Source organism: Salmo trutta, chromosome 39 (assembly GCF_901001165.1).
Source record: "Salmo trutta chromosome 39, fSalTru1.1, whole genome shotgun sequence".
Classification (NCBI taxonomy): domain Eukaryota; kingdom Metazoa; phylum Chordata; class Actinopteri; order Salmoniformes; family Salmonidae; genus Salmo; species Salmo trutta.
Genome location: NC_042995.1, coordinates 6,587,048 through 6,603,897, shown reverse-complemented (window position 1 = coordinate 6,603,897; position 16,850 = coordinate 6,587,048). Strand labels below are relative to the sequence as shown.

The 16,850-nt window shown below is 41.9% G+C and overlaps 1 protein-coding gene across 1 annotated transcript; it reads left to right on the top strand.

Annotated features, from left to right (window-relative positions):
- The first annotated feature begins 2,374 nt into the window (after positions 1 to 2,374).
- LOC115179325 (uncharacterized) lies at positions 2,375 to 14,182 on the top strand. The gene is made up of 4 exons (XM_029740736.1): positions 2,375 to 2,529; positions 12,559 to 12,846; positions 12,957 to 13,229; positions 13,380 to 14,182. The coding sequence occupies exons 1-4, from the start codon at positions 2,418 to 2,420 to the stop codon at positions 13,493 to 13,495; spliced, it is 789 nt and encodes a 262-aa protein (XP_029596596.1). The 5' UTR covers positions 2,375 to 2,417; the 3' UTR covers positions 13,496 to 14,182.
- Positions 14,183 to 16,850: the final 2,668 nt, after the last annotated feature.

The window sequence follows — 16,850 nt, the reverse complement described above, 5'->3', positions numbered from 1 at the left end:
TACAGTATTGCCAACCTTTGTTGCATTATAGTACAGTGATCCTATCAATTCTAAATTGTACATGTAATTCTGTGCATTGTAGCCAATTATACACACAGGGAGGTGCCAACGACCAGCTATTGGCACGACTACAGCAAGGAATATAGAAAAACATGTTATTAAAGTTATTTAAAACAACGGGTGGTTGTTAGAGCCTCTCCTGCCCATGATATATGAGACAACATGCACATGGCCACGTTCATATAAAGTGGCATCGTTTACGTCGTTACCTAGCAACACACTACCACTACTACTTTTAAAACTACAAGTCTTAGCACCTGTAAGTCATCATGGATGATTTATTTTAATGTTACTTTTGATTTGTTTTATCCACTAACGTTTGAAGGATGATGTCAACAAGAAGATGAGGAGGATATGAAAGAAATGAAACAAGAAGAAGAGCAAGTGGACCAGCAACCTGAGCCTGGCGTTAACGTTAGACATGCAGAAATCAGTAGCGCTGCTATAGACGACAAAGAAAATGAGAGAAATTAAAAAGCTACATCAAGACAAACCAATTGGGTAGTGAAGTGCTTTCTGGAATGGCTGTCAGAAAAGTGGATAAACATCGATCTGGCAAGTATTTCAAAACAGGAGATGGGTAATATTCTCCTGAGTTTCTACGCCACCGCAAGGACTGCTAAAGGAGACCGATATGGAATCAACTGCTTTGCTGGACTTTGAGCAGGCCTACATCACCACTTAAATTAGCCTCCACTGAGCCGGTCTTGGTACCTGATGAGAGATACTGAGTTCCTAAATGCAAACAATGTCTTTGCTGGTATCATAAAACAGCTGAGAAGGGAGGTCAGGGACAGAACCAACCACCACCCAGCTATAACAGACTCACAGGAGGACCTAAAAATCCTCTGCGAGTCTGAAGCCTTGAGCCCCGCCACCCTAGAGGATTACTGAATAAGGTGTCGTTTGATTTGCATTTGCACTTTGGCCAAAGAGGCAACGAAGGAAATCGCAAACTGAAGCCAGACTCATTCGTAATAAATGAGGACAAAAATGGATCGAGATACGCAACACCGAGTTTCAATGAAGAAACCAAGAAAGACAAAAATCCAATGGAAAGAGACGGAGATACTCGTCGCGCAACGTCGCGGCTGTGTATGAAAACCTAGGGAACGAGCTCTGCCGGGTGGCATCGCTAGAAAAATATCGCTCTATATTACCAGAACATGCCCCAGCCTTTTATCTACACCCCAGACGAAAGCTCTCCTATGATGACAACACGTGGTATACCATAGACCCAATGGGACTCAACACCCTTGCACGTCTGTGCAAGGAAAACATTTAGCTGAAATAGCTAGGCTGCTGTACAGTATATGAATATGATAAACATTCATATAATAATTGTCATATTGTCATTATTCATCGCTCGCTCACTCTCTCTCTCTCTCTAGGAGGCTGGCACATCCGGTAGGTATACCAACCACTGCATCAGGACGACTACCATCCAGCAGCTCTCCTATGCATGTCTGGAGGCCAGAGGGATAATGAGTGTGAGTGGGCACAGAGCTGAAAGCTCTCTTATGAGATATTGGAAGCCGTCCACGGAAAATAGGAGGAAATGGAGTAACATCCTAATAGCTGCGTGCGACGACAAGGCAGTTGTTCCTGAAAAATGGCGCCCGGCTGCGCTTGAGACCCCGGCGTTAGACACCTACTTCACTAATTTCACAATGAATGGAAATGTGAAATTCAATGTGTATCACAAATAAATAGCTGTCGATGCTGTAACTATTCGAAAAAAAATTATAATTGTGGTTTCTATTCTTATCTGCTGTATCAATGTCTTTGCTACAATGTTTCAGCACTGTTTTCAGTACCATGGACAGCGCCCCTAGAAACCAAGGTTCTGGAACTATCAACCAGCACTTGGGTAGTTTTTCTTTACATGGCAGTCAATACGACAACAACTAACGACCAGAGAACGCCTGAAATGTCACTTGACAACCAGTGTTAGTGAATGTAGCATCATGTTTTGTCAGAAAATGGATCGTTTCGGAAATAATCTTGATTTTTAATGCTGGTAACCCGTTGTATAAAAGCAATAATACACTCGAGGCCATGTGTTATGAAATTGTTATCATGGCTGTGGTGTGGTCATAGCCAAGAGGCGAAGCTTCTCATGTATTATTGCTTAAATAGCATATAAACATAATGCAATGTGTTGGTATACAGTGTGGTTGTATTGCAGCTATTAAACATTATTTACAAGTCAAATGGAACGTTGATTTATTTTCCACGAAGAGGTCATGAATAGTGAGGAACTAAACCACATTTTACTTTCACTTTCACAGCCTCGGGAAATGAAGATCAGAAGTAGGTTAGATGAACCACACAGTGCTTTAGCATATCTCATTTGAATGTACTGTTATTTATTATCTTTACAAACAAACAGTCTAGCAGATATGCCCAAACTAAAGCTCATCAGATTGTGTTTCTGGCTTTGTCTGGCGCGGATGGTAGTCTCCGGAGGTAAGTTGAACCGACTGGCAGGGGCGAACGTAGCGTTTTGGCCTACCTACTAATTTTTAGGCTACTTGTTTGCTATTGTGTGCTAATTGTATAGCCTAGCCTACAACATCACATCCTAATCTTTGATTATCATGAACAATAGGTATAGCGAGATAATGTCCTTTAAGAACACTATGTGCGCTGCAACTTCAAGTTAGAAGCGCAGCCGCCGAGAGGGATTCATATCACTGAAAAAATAACTTGTAACGACATTATGGATGGACAATAGTCTAAACACGGTCTTGATATAGATTTTCAACATGGAAAGTCAGAATGGTTTTATACAACGTCTATATGGGTTTCGATTAGAAATAAGGACCACACCCTTCTTGGGTGGGGTGAGGGGGGGGGGGGGGTGCCTTGAGATGCATGCCAGCAAAGCCACTACACAACACAACACTAAAAAATACATTAATTGCACTATAACGGTGATAAACGGTGCCCACAAACGGCCTACTTAAAGCTGTCCCAACAGCAGTCCCAATATCTTACCACTACTACACCTGGTTATCAGCAGAGCCTTGTCTGGCAGTGAAACAGTTCATTCAGTCTCATTTACAGCCTTTAAAAAAACATAGCTGATATGGCTGACTTGCTTAAACAAATGTGGTTTCTAATGACAATTGAGATGTACAAACTATGGCATAAGGCGACAACAAGCGGATAAAAGGCAATCCATAATTTGAATAAGACATTAATGAGCAAGCTAGGATGGAGTAGTCAATATAACTATTTGTTTAGCACTTTTGAAATGTACAGCAGACAGAATTCAGAACATAAACCGTTCTTACAGTGTTCTCCCTGTACACCAAGTCAGAACCGTAGGATAAATAAAGGGGGCATATAAAAAGACAATGAAAGCTCTTACAATATTCGATGATTACATTTTTCTAAGACAGGTTATAGGCTACACGTGCACCACCAAGTCAGAACAGTAGGCGAAATTAACCTGTTGGGGATAGGGGGCAGTGTTTGCACGGCCGGATAAAAAACGTACCCGATTTAATCTGGTTACTACTCCTGCCCAGTAACTAGAATATGCATATAATTGTTTGATTTGGATAGAAAACACCCTAAAGTTTCTAAAACTGTTTGAATGGTGTCTGTGAGTATAACAGAACTCATTTGGCAGGCCAAAACCTGAGAAGATTCCAAACAGGAAGGGCTCTCTCTGACCATTTCATGGCCTTCTTGATCATCTCTAACCAAAACAGGGGATCTCTGGCATGACGTGACATTTTCTAACGCTCCCATAGGCTCTCAGAAGGCGCCAGAACGATGAATGGTGACTTTGCAGGCCATGGCTGAAAAACATTAGCGCATTTTGTAAGTGGTCGATCTGAGGACAATGAGACTGGAGGCGCGTGTCTGAGCCGACACCATGTTTACTTTCTCTCTCTTTGAACGAAAACAACGACTCCCGGTCGGAATATTATCGCTTTTTTACGAGAAAAATAGCATAAAAATTGATTTTAAACAGCGGTTGACATGCTTCGAAGAACAGTAATGGAATATTTTGAATTTTTTTGTCACGAAATGCATCGGGCGCGTCAGCCTTCTTTACCCATCAGATAGTGTCTTGAACGCACGAACAAAACGCCGCTATTTGGATATAACTATGGATTATTTGGAACCAAACCAACATTTGTTATTGAAGTAGAAGTCCTGGGAGTGCATTCTGACGAAGACAGCAAAGGTAATGAAACTTTTCTAATAGTAAATCGGAGTTTGGTGAGTACCACACTTGGTGGGTGTCAAAATAGCTAGCCTGTGATGGCCGGGCTATCTACTCAGAATATTGCAAAATGTGCTTTCACCGAAAAGCTATTTTAAAATTGGACATAGCGAGTGCATAAAGGAGTTCTGTATCTATAATTCTTAAAATAATTGTTGTGTTTTTTGTAAACGTTTCTCGTGAGTAATTTAGTAAATTCACGGAAGTGTTCGGTGGGAATGCTAGTCACATGCTAGTCACATGCTAATGTAAAAAGCTGGTTTTTGATATAAATATGAACTTGATGGAACAAAACATGCATGTATTGTATAACATAATGTCCTAGGATTGTCATCTGATGAAGGTCATCAAAGGTTAGTGCTGCATTTAGCTGTGGTTTGGGTTTATGTGACATTATATGCTAGCTTGAAAAATGGGTGTCTGATTATTTCTGGCTGGGTACTCTGCTGACATAATCTAATGTTTTGCTTTCGTTGTAAAGCCTTTTTTAAATCGGACACTGTGGTTAGATTAACGAGAGTCTTGTCTTTAAAATGGTGTAAAATAGTCATATGTTTGAGAAATTGAAGTAATAGCATCTCTAAGGTATTTGAATATCGCGCCACGGGATTACACTGGCTGTTGAGTAGGTGGGACGCAAGCATCCCACTGGCCCAGAGAGGTGAAGAAGGGTAAATAGACCAAATTATTAGGGTGAGGCACATGGGCTACTAACATCTTACTATACAACATACACTTAGTATTACTTTCTTAGCTACGGTATACATACACCACCATTCAATAGTTTGGGGTCACTTAGAAATGTCCTTGTTTTCCATGAAAACATACATGAAATGAGTTGCAAAATAAATAGGAAATATAGACAAGACGTTAACAAGGTTATAAATAATGATTTTTAATTGAAATAATAATTGTGCCCTTCAAACTTTGCTTTCGTCAAAGAATCCTCCATTTGCAGCAATTACAGCCTTGCAGACCTTTGGCATTCTAGTTGTGAATTTGCTGAGGTAATCTGAAGAGATTTCACCCCATGCTTCCTGAAGCACCTCCCACAAGTTGGATTGGCTTGATGGGCACTTCTTACGTACCATACAGTCAAGCTGCTCCCACAACAGCTCAATAGGGTTGAGATCCGGTGACTGTGCTGGCCACTCCATTATAGACAGAATACCAGCTGACTGCTTCTTCCTTAAATAGTTATTGCATAGTTTGGAGCTGTGCTTTGGGATCATTGTTCTGTTGTAGGAGGAAATTGGCTCCAGTTAAGCGCAGTCAACAGGGTATGGCATGGCGTTGCAAAATGCAGTGATAGCCTTCCTTCTTCAAGACCCCTTTTACCCTGTACAAATCTCCCAATTTACCACCATCAAAGATCTGAACACCTCAAACTTAGATTTGTCTGTCCATAATACAATTTTTCCCAATCTTCCTCTGTCCAGTGTCTCTGTTCTTTTGCCCATCTTAATCTCTTATTTTTATTGGCCAGTCTGAGATATGGCTTTTATTTTGCAACTCTGCCTTGAAGGCCAGCATCCCGAGCATCCCGAGCTTGAGCTTGGCAAAAATCATGCTTCATTGATATCATGGCCAATGTTGAATGTTTTTCATTTGAAATTTGGAAAAGAGCCCCTTAATCCCAGATTTGGGACCACACATCCACTCCACTGAAGAGCAGGCTAGTGATTGATTTGCAATGCTTGCAGTTAGCCACTGTCACTGATTCCTTCCAAACCACCCATTGTTGAATTTGTGATTTACAACTTGTTGTGTAATGTTTATGTCCAATGGCCGATGAGCACCGATACATTTTATCTATAATTTCTCTTCATTATTTATCTTCATATGACAAGGATTAAAAAGGATTTGCCAGTAGATTGTCGACTTGATTCATAATGATGACTGCTAGCTAAGATTTTGAAAGTATGATGTTGACATGATCAGTCCAATCAAAACTACTGCACATATAACGATATTTTATGTCATTTTATCTGTGGTCAATAACCTTGAGTCTTCTTTGATGGGCACTTCTAATGTAACTCTATGGCAGCACCCAAGGGGCATGAATTTTCTAGCTCTACCCTAAGACTTGGCGGTGACGTAGTGTCCCCATGAGTGACAGATCACTGAGTCAATCACGGTGCAGCTCTCCATATTTTCTACTGGCTTTCCCCACCACCACAGAAAGCACTTAGCTAGGCTGAAACACCTGCATTTTGGAGCTGCCTTACTCAAGAAAACAAAAAAAGAGACCATATTTGTATGCGGCTTTATTAAATCATTTATATATATATATATATATATATACTATTTGTTTTTACATTGTTTGCAAACTGATATGTGACACGTATTAATGCCAAAATAACATTTTAATTTTGCTAAAAAGGTGGGGCTCAAAACCCCCACCTACCCTGAAAGACGGGGTCACAACTGTTCTTATAACGTTTAGCTACACAGAGCCTACTTCAGGAAGTGGGCGAATTTTGAGTCCTCGCCAAACCAAGGCGCAAGCCTACAGAAGGGTCTGCATGTTAATGGCAGCGCCGGCGTTATGGGCCTTAGAGGGACTGGACCGCCCTACCGTACCTACTTACCCATCCAAATAAAATATTGAAATATTGATCATTTATTTGACCTAAACTCACGGAGACAGAAAGACCCATCAATCTCAGCTAAAGCATCAGAGCGAGGGAAACAGCGCCTCTCTGTCTCAGTTTGTATAGGCCATGTATCTGATGCTGTCTGGACCAAAAGAGTATGGCACCAGAACGAATCAGTTGGATGGGCATTTGATTTCTATAGGCGGACCGTTTTTTCCATGGGACTTTTGTGCACGCCCTCGGGCATGCACGAATTTTGTCAATGGGTGTTATAATTAAGACCATAAGCAGCTCGAGAGTTTAAAGTTTGGAGAAGCTTACAATTTATACTACCATTTCTACGTATCTACGAGCCGGTTATGATTATTTTATATGCACATTTCCATGCAACAGTTTCATTTCAACAATAACCTTTTCGTTTCTCAAAATTATAGTTACGTGGTTAATCATACAACTCTGAATTAAAATTATACAAATCTAAAAGTTAAAATTCAACTAAACGCAAGAGCACCAGCCTTTGCCACATCAAATCAAATCAAATGTATTTATATAGCCCTTCTTACATCAGCTGATATCTCAAAGTGCTGTACAGAAACCCAGCCGAAAACCCCAAACAGAAAGCAATGCAGGTGTAGAAGCGCGGTGGCTAGGAAAAACTCCCTAGAAAGGCCAAAACCCAGGAAGAAACCTAGAGAGGAACCAGGCTATGAGGGGTGGCCAGTCCTCTTCTGGCTGTGCCGGGAGGAGATTATAACAGCACATGGCCAAGATGTTCAAATGTTCATAAATGACCAGCATGGTCAAATAATAATAATCATAGTAGTTGTCGAGGGTGCAACAAGTCAGCAACTCAAGAGTAAGTGTCAATTGGCTTTTTCATAGCCGATCTTTGAGAGTATCTCTACCGCTCCTGCTGTCTCTAGAGAGTTGAAAACAGCAGGTCTGGGACAGGTAGCACGTCCGGTGAACAGGTCAGGGTTCCAGCAGGTCTGGGACAGCAGGTCTGGGACAGGTAGCACGTCCGGTGAACAGGTCAGGGTTCCATAGCCGCAGGCAGAACAGATGAAACTGGAGCAGCAGCACGGCCAGGTGGATTGGGGACAGCAAGGAGTCATCATGCCAGGTAGTCCTGAGGCATGGTCCTTGGGCTCAGGTCCTCCAAGAGAGAGAAAGAAAGAAAGAGAGAATTAGAGAGAGTATATTTAAATTCACACAGGACACCGGATAAACAAGAGAAAAACTCCAGATGTAACAGACTGACCTTAGCCCCCCGACACATAAACTACTGCAGCATAAATTCTGGAGGCTGAGACAGGAGGGGTCAGGAGACACTGTGGCCCCATCCGATGAAACCCCCAGACAGGGCCAAACAGGCAGGATATAACCCCACCCACTTTGCCAAAGCACAGCCCCCACACCACTGGAGGGATATCTCCAACCACCAACTTACCATCCTGAAACAAGGCCGAGTATAGCCCACAAAGATCTCTGCCACGGCACAACCCAAGGGGGAGCGCCAACCCAGAAAGGAAGACCACATCAGTGACTCAACCCACTCAAGTGACGCACCCCTCCTAGGGACGGCATGGAAGAACACCAATAAGCCAGTGACTCAGCCCCTGTAATAGGGTTAGAGGCAAAGAATCCCAGTGGAGAGAGGGGAACCGGCCAGGCAGAGACAGCAAGGGCGGTTCGTTGCTCCAGCCTTTCCGTTCACCTTCACACCCCTGGGCCAGACTACACTTAATCATAGGACCTACTGAAGAGATGAGTCTTCAGTAAAGACTTAAAGGTTGAGACTGAGTCTGCGTCTCTCACATAGGTAAACATACCATTCCATAAAAATGGAGCTCTATAGGAGAAAACTGCCTCCAGCTCTTTGCTTAGAAATTCTAGGGACAATTAGGAGGCCCGCGTCTTGTGACCGTAGCGTATGTGTAGGTATGTACGGCAGGACCAAATCGGAAAGATAGGTAGGAGCAAGCCCATGTAATGCTTTGTAGGTTAGCAGTAAAGCCTTGAAATCAGCCCTTGCCTTAACAGGAAGCCAGTGTAGGGAGGCTAGCACTGGAGTAATATGATCACATTTTTTGGTTCTAGTCAGGATTCTAGCAGCCGTATTTAGCACTAACTGAAGTTTATTTAGTGCTTTATCCGGGTAGCCGGAAAGTAGAGCATTGCAGTAGTCCAACCTAGAAGTAACAAAAGCATGGATTAATTTTTCTGCATCGTTTTTGGACAGAAAGTTTCTGATTTTTGCAATGTTACATAGATGGAAAAAAGCTGTCCTTGAAACAGTCTTGATATGTTCTTCAAAAGAGAGATCAGGGTCCAGAGTAACGACGAGGTCCTTCACAGTTTTATTTGAGACGACTGTACAACCATCCAGATTAATTGTCAGATTCAACAGAAGATCTCTTTGTTTCTTGGGACCTAGAACAAGCAACTCTGTTTTGTCTGAGTTTAAAAGTAGAACGTTTGCAGCCATCCACTTCCTTATGTCTGAAACACAGGCTTCTAGTGAGGGCAATTTTGGGGCTTCACCATGTTTCATTGAAATGTACAGCTGTGTGTCATCCGCATAGCAGTGAAATTTAACATTATGTTTCCGAATGACTTCCCCAAGAGGTAAAATATAGAGTGAAAACAATAGTGGTCCTAAAACGGAACCTTGAGGAACACCGAAATTGACAGTTGATTTGTCAGAGGACAAACCATTCACAGAGACAAACTGATATCTTTCCGACAGATAAGATCTAAACCAGGCCAGAACTTGTCCATGTAGACCAATTTGGGTTTCCAATCTCTCCAAAAGAATGTGGTGATCGATGGTATCAAAAGCAGCACTAAGATCTAGGAGCACGAGGACAGATGCAGAGCCTCGGTCTGACGTCATTAAAAGGTCATTTACCACCTTCACAAGTGCAGTCTCAGTGCTATGATGGGGTCTAAAACCAGACTGAAGCATTTTGTATACATTGTTTGTCTTCAGGAAGGCAGTGAGTTGCTGCGCAACAGTTTTTTCAATTTTTTTTGAGAGGAATGGAAGATTCGATATAGGCCGATAGTTTTTTATAATTTCTGGGTCAAGATTTGGCTTTTTCAAGAGAGGCTTTATTACTGCCACTTTTAGTGAGTATGGTACACATCCGGTGGATAGAGAGCCGTTTATTATGTTCAACATAGGAGGGCCAAGCACAGGAAGCAGCTCTTTCAGTAGTTTAGTTGGAATAGAGTCCAGTATGCAGCTTGAAGGTTTAGAGGCCATGATTATTTTCATCATTGTGTCAAGAGATATAGTACTAAAACACTTTAGTGTCTCCCTTGATCCTAGGTCCTGGCAGAGTTGTGCAGACTCAGGATAACGGACCTTTGGAGGAATACGCAGATTTAAAGAGGAGTCCGTAATTTGCTTTCTAATGATCATGATCTTTTCCTCAAAGAAGTTAATGAATTCATTACTGCTGATTCATTCATTGATCCACTGGCGGCTAAAGAAATTAGCGCATGGAACTCAGAGATAGTCTATAGACCAATGCAGTAGTAGGTCTATAACTTCCATCATCAACTAAGTAAAATACATAGGCCTAAAGCCGACAAATATAAACAGTAGAAAATATCCTGATCAAAATTCAGGTTCTTTAGATTGCATTCATCTCTCTACACCGCCTATCTTCCTCCCTTTCTATCGGTCATGACTTGTGAAGTGTAACATTGTATAATGTCAGGAGGTTGGTGTGCGCATGCTCGCTCGCTCCCTCAACGTTATCAGGACAGAGAAACGACACATTGCTCACATGGAGCACTCCAAACAAAAGACAATGAAAAAATGGACAAAACTCCTAAATTATGGTTATGAAATTAACCAAAACGTGTTTCTCACAAGTGTAGCGGGTTGTGAACTCTGTAATGCATGCATTAACAGTAATTCATGTAACCAAATGACGGGGATTAACAATACATTTTCGATACATTTAAGGCCTTCTGGTTACATGTGTAATGGAGTATTGATAAAATAAACAATCAAAGGGCAAACTATTCACCCAATGAAACAATGAATGAATGAATGAATGGGCAGTAATTGGCGGGAGACTGCTGAGCACATTCTGGATAGCTGAGTGCATGCATTCTGGAGAAAAATGTCCCTATTTTTACCACACACCCCTCCCCTTCTTCTTTTCCCAACATTTTATATTTTGTTTCAGAGTAAATTATACTCAAGACACATTATCTTCACACATTTTAGATGCTTTTCACTGACAGCCACAAAGCTAGGCATATTGCTAGATGCGCTGCCCAAATTTCTGGCTTCCCAAATAGGCATATGCCTATGCACTGCTATTTAAATAAAATAACTTAGGATTTGTTGTGGCTAAGTCAAGCTCTCTGGTAAAATATTTTGAATGATTTTATTTAGATAGGAGTAATTATCAATTTACTTTAGGGGAAGCCAGCATCCGAAAAGTGCACTGTGCACCCGCCAACTTTCCTTTCTCATTCGCAAGTGGCTGAAACCAGAAATCTCTATAATCTGACGAAATGCTCATGTCTCCACCCTAACAATGAGAGTTGTTGTCCCAAAGGCGGGAATGCAGGCGACTAGTTTAGGTCTGCATATTATGCTAAAGGTAACGCACTGGGTTTATCCAGGACAGATTGTGGCGGGACTGAGCCCTCTCGCTTAGCCTCTTCCTCTCTGCTGAAACTAGCCAGCGAAGCAGCTATATGTAGACCATGTATCTGATTCTGTCTGTCCAGAAAAAGTATGACATGCCATACTCCTTTTGCCCAGACAGCATCAGATACATGGTCTACACTTACATCATCAGATACATGGTCTACACTTACAGCATCAGATACATGGTCTACACTTACAGCATCAGATACATGGTCTACACTTAGGGAGACAGAGGGACGCTGTTTCACTCGTTCGGATGCTTTAACTGAGATTGATGCGTGTTTCTGTCAGCACGCACCTGCCCAGTTTAATGCACAAAAATCATATGACGACCATCATATCGAAGTAAACCTGGAGTCACCAGATTATATGGTGTGTGGGCCTCCCACTATGACACGGGAAACCATGCAGTTTATTACAGTACAAATGAAATACATTATGATGAACTTCACATGGTGGTGAAAGTTCACGGTGATCTTGATGCTCCTTTCCAATAAATATTGAGGGTGTTATTCTGGTGACATGATCATCAATGCTTTGCTGCCCTTTGACAAATACAAATAATAATCACTATTATCCATGATAATGTCATAATGTAGATAGCCTAACCCCACTTAGTTTGATGGAAACATCTCTCTGGTGGGAAAATGTGCAGATTTTTTTGTCGCAGATTGGATGGAAACCTAGCTAGTGATATAATAGGGGACAGGGTGTAGACAAAGACATTAATATGTGGTGTAGTCTAGATACATTTCTGCTCCAGTGGTGGTGGTGAGGGGGACAATACTAGTCAAAGTGGTCAGACTACATAGACCAGATACACCCAGAAAGCAGAATTCTAGACGTAAAAAGTAAAGGTGAAAAATAATGTCTCTTTCAATGCCAATAGGGTTAGGACTACATATTTATACCCTAACCATAATGTGTTACCCTGGATACATTGATACTCTGATACATGTATGAAATGTCTGCTTTTCCAGAAGACCTTAACCTTAAAGTGGGAGGTGAGCTCCTGTTGACGCCGGACAAGTCCACAGTGCCTGACCCCATCACAAGCATCCTATGGAAGCATGGGAAGAACAAGGTGGCAGAGTGGGACAATGATTTTGGTGGTCTGGACATCTATGCTGCCTTCATAAACCGCACAGCCCTGGACCAGACTACTGGAGAGCTGAGAATCAGTGGATTGATGAAAACAGACAGTGGAGTTTATTCTGTGCAGTTTAACAGCAAACTGTTTGACAAGACATATAAACTATCTGTTATCAGTAAGTGTTTCTGTGTGTGTGTACATGTGTGGTCATGTAGAAACAGCAGGTTATGAATTGTCTCACAAGCATTTTCCCAAATTATTCCTGTTTCTTTCCTCTATTTACAGAGGCAGCCCCCAAACCCACAATCACTTCTTCCTGTAACGTCAACAAAACCATCTGCACTCTGACCTGTGAGGGGGACACCACTGATGCTGAACCTGTCACCTACAGCTGGAAAGTGGGAGAGGGGGCGTGGGAGGTCATAGGAAAACAGCTGATTGTCTTTAAGAGCGACACTGGCAAATCAACCAACAGTTACAAGTACGTCTGCAAGCTGAATAACTCTGTAAGTGGGGAAGGGGAAGTCAGCGAGCCAGTTGGAGAGGTGTTTGTCTCAGGTGAGTCGACACTCATAAGCGTGTTACATACTTATGTATTGATATGTTTGTAACACTGCTAGTTTTGTAAGACATTTTGAATGTTGCACTATGTTGAATACCTGATCAACTCCTGTCAAAGTATCAATACAAAATGTGTTTTCATTTCAGAGCCTTCCAATATCGATGCTGTTGTTGTTGTCTTTATCATTGTAGTGCTTGTTACCATCGTCATAACAGGTAAGAACAGTACATCTATAGTAACAGAGCACTGCACATGTACATAGTTCTGAAGCACAGATTGACATAACAGTAGCAACAACAGTGAGCTATACCCCCTGAAGGGGATACCTGTTCTACCTGTATTTACAGTAGTGTTCAGGCTACTGCTACAGACAAGACAGGGGGTTAGATGCACCACCTGCTGTAGGGCACTGTCTTCATAATGTGTCACAAGGAGGCATCAATTTGGACCGTGGCCAGTATGGAATAACCTAATCGGATTCCTTACACTCGTTCTTCCAATGACCGATAGCCACACATCTAAAACAGGGAGCTATTCCTGGGTGCCTTAGCACAGGTTCGTTACCCTTTCCTCTCTGTTTCTTTGTCCTACCTTGGGAATTGAGACCACTGTTAGTGACTTCCACTGTGGCAGCATTAACCACTTGTACATCTGCGGTGTAAACTAAATTAGCTTCCACTCTCAACGCTGCTTGTCCTATTAAATCCCAGTCAGAATGATGGTCCACTACCCCCTCTTTATTTGATTGGAATTTCCATTGGCAGGGAAATGCTGACCAATTTTATCATTTTTTGCGCAATTTTTCCGATATTCGAGAATTGGTAGAATGCTTGTGCGCCTCTTTCAACACCTCTAAACTTCTCTTCCTCTAGCCCCGCTTTACAGGGAGAATCCCTGAATGTCTGTCACCATTTCAATAGTTATTATTCTGAAACCTCTCCCCACGGTGTCCAGGGTGTTCAGATCTTCTTCACTCCCGGCACTAATACACACCTTTTATTAACTATTTTCCAAGGTAGCTCTACCAACTTCCTCTGAGAATAGTTATGGTATTTGTGCCTATTAATTGGTCATGGCACTTAATACCTTGTATTTGAACCAATCCTATAGCGTCTGCAAATGTATTACTGAAGAATACGGATGACCTTATGTCTTATTCCAGTGTTACGCCTCAAATATCACTGTTGTTGATAAAACACATTACCAAAAATATTCACAGTTGTCTTCCTATTTCCACATACTCTGTCATGGTTCCCCCTCCCAATAGGGCATAAACCAACCTCTCTCCTTATTGCTACTGCTAATACACACAAATCAAACAGTATTCGAATATCTTCTTGCTTTTCTTTTAACAATGAATGTGGCTTTCTTTCAGAAATTATAGGCAACCTTCTTATCACCATCCACATTCCCTCCTGTTGTCCTTCTCCATGGACTGCTTCTCTACAAACTGCCGTAGTAGTACACAAGCATTACAATTTATCCATACACACACACTACGGCCACCGCGGCTGGGCTTTCACCCTCCCTTTACGGGTCTAGTAGGGAACCAACTCCACTCGGGACTTACCCTCTACAGGTACCAACCTGCTCCAGCTTACCTTCCGAGAATTACCCTATACTTTATGGTCCTCGCAGGAACCAAACCACTTGGGATATACCCCCTAGGACTTACCCTCTGCAGGTACCAGCCTGCTCGGGCTTACCTTCCGGGACTTACCATATACCATGAATCTATGACCGGTAGTAATACAATGGGACTACTGAATAAGCTCAGGCTTTCTAGGTCCGTATCCTATAATTGGTTCAGCCTACGACTCTCATCTCCCCAACATGTCTGAATGAGTGGTAACAGGTGTAGGAACTGTGCCTACCTTGTTTTTGGTGCCGGCTCCTGTTTCACTGATTCAGAATCTCTAGTTCGACTGTAAATCGTGGTGAATCCTGCTCGCAGCGCCAACTGTTAGGTTCTAAATAAACAGAGTAATAAACTCACGGACGCTAAATAAAGCTCAAACCAAGTTTATTCACCCACTGGGTCTTACAGCTGCGTAAGACAAAGACATGGTTCCACCAGTGGTAGTATATATACCCCAATTTGGGTGACGTCCTCCTTCTCTCTAAACATTACATCTTTATTGCTAGGCAGGAAATTAAGTGATGCGGCCATAAACTGTTCCTTCTCCCTTAATGTGACCTGACATAACCTCGGCCCTCTTCCTCGCTAAACCACATCTCTCCATCCTTATTAGTGCCTGCCACATGTGATTGCCCTTCCTTTACTCAGTACATTCCAAGCTTAATTGCCTCCACCATATACATTCCTCCTACAGATAACCATTAACTTCTGGTGTAGACCCTAGACCCTAGACGTAAAAGGTGTCTACTTTGAAGAATCTTAAATATATGTGTTATTTCATAGTTTTGATGTCTTCACTATTATTCTACAATGTAGAAAATAGTTAAAATAAAGAAAAACCCTTGAATGAGTAGGTGTTCTAAAACTTTTGACCGGTAGTGTATATTTATAAAAAGATATGGAAATGATGCAGACAATTACATTGATGGAAGCTACAATCTATCTGTAATATTAAAGCTGATCTACCCCCTAAAAAATAAAAAAGGCCGTTGGTGGGAAGTCATTATAGATCTACACTGTACGCGCCGTTCCACAAGGGTGGCTATAGCCTAGGGGGTCGGCAACCTTTTTCATCTGGAGTGCCAATTTACAATTGATCCTACCATTTATAAAGTTCTGCATGCCAGTTATGATTTTCATATACGCATTGTAGGCTAACCATGCCCTAAAATCTGCCCAACAACTGAAGAATTATGTAGCTGTCTACTAGACAGAGGCGCTGTCCATTCAGCACCACGCCACTGAGCTCCACTATGCCTACCTGTACCGAGGAGCTGTCCATTCAGCGGTGCTGAATCACAGACGCAGCCTTAGCTCCCTTTAAAAAGGCATGTGTATATTTTGTGATTTTCGTCATTCTTTGAGCTTTTGTCTTCATGTGTCCTTCTCGATTGTAGGCCTAAGTAAGTCTTTTGATGTATGCCTTTTATTTCACTGCATGTGTTAATGCATGTTTATATATTATTTCTTACATTGTTACCCCAGGAGAATTGTTTTTTGTAAAAGCATTTCGCTACACTCACATTAATATCTGCTATCCAAGTGTATGCGACCAATAACATTTGATTTGATGTGTAGGATTTATCTAGCATAGTTTGCATTCGTCGTCAGCTGTTTAATGCGCCGATTGTCTCCTATTTCTGAGAGCATGCATACAGTACCTGCACAAGGCCGACTTCAAATCAATGTGAAAGTAACCGGCGCATTAAACAGCTGACGACGAATGCAAACTATGCTAGATAAATCCTACACATCAAATCAAATCAAATGTTATTGGTCGCATACACTTGGATAGCAGATATTAATGTGAGTGTAGCGAAATGCTTTTACAAAAAACAATTATCCTGGGGTAACATTGTAAGAAATAATAGCTTAAACATGTAAATGTGGGTGAAGTCATACTCAACAGCTGACAGAATGGTTACTACACAGACTTGTACTTTAAGGGGGGTTATTTCTCACTCTGTTAAACCAACAC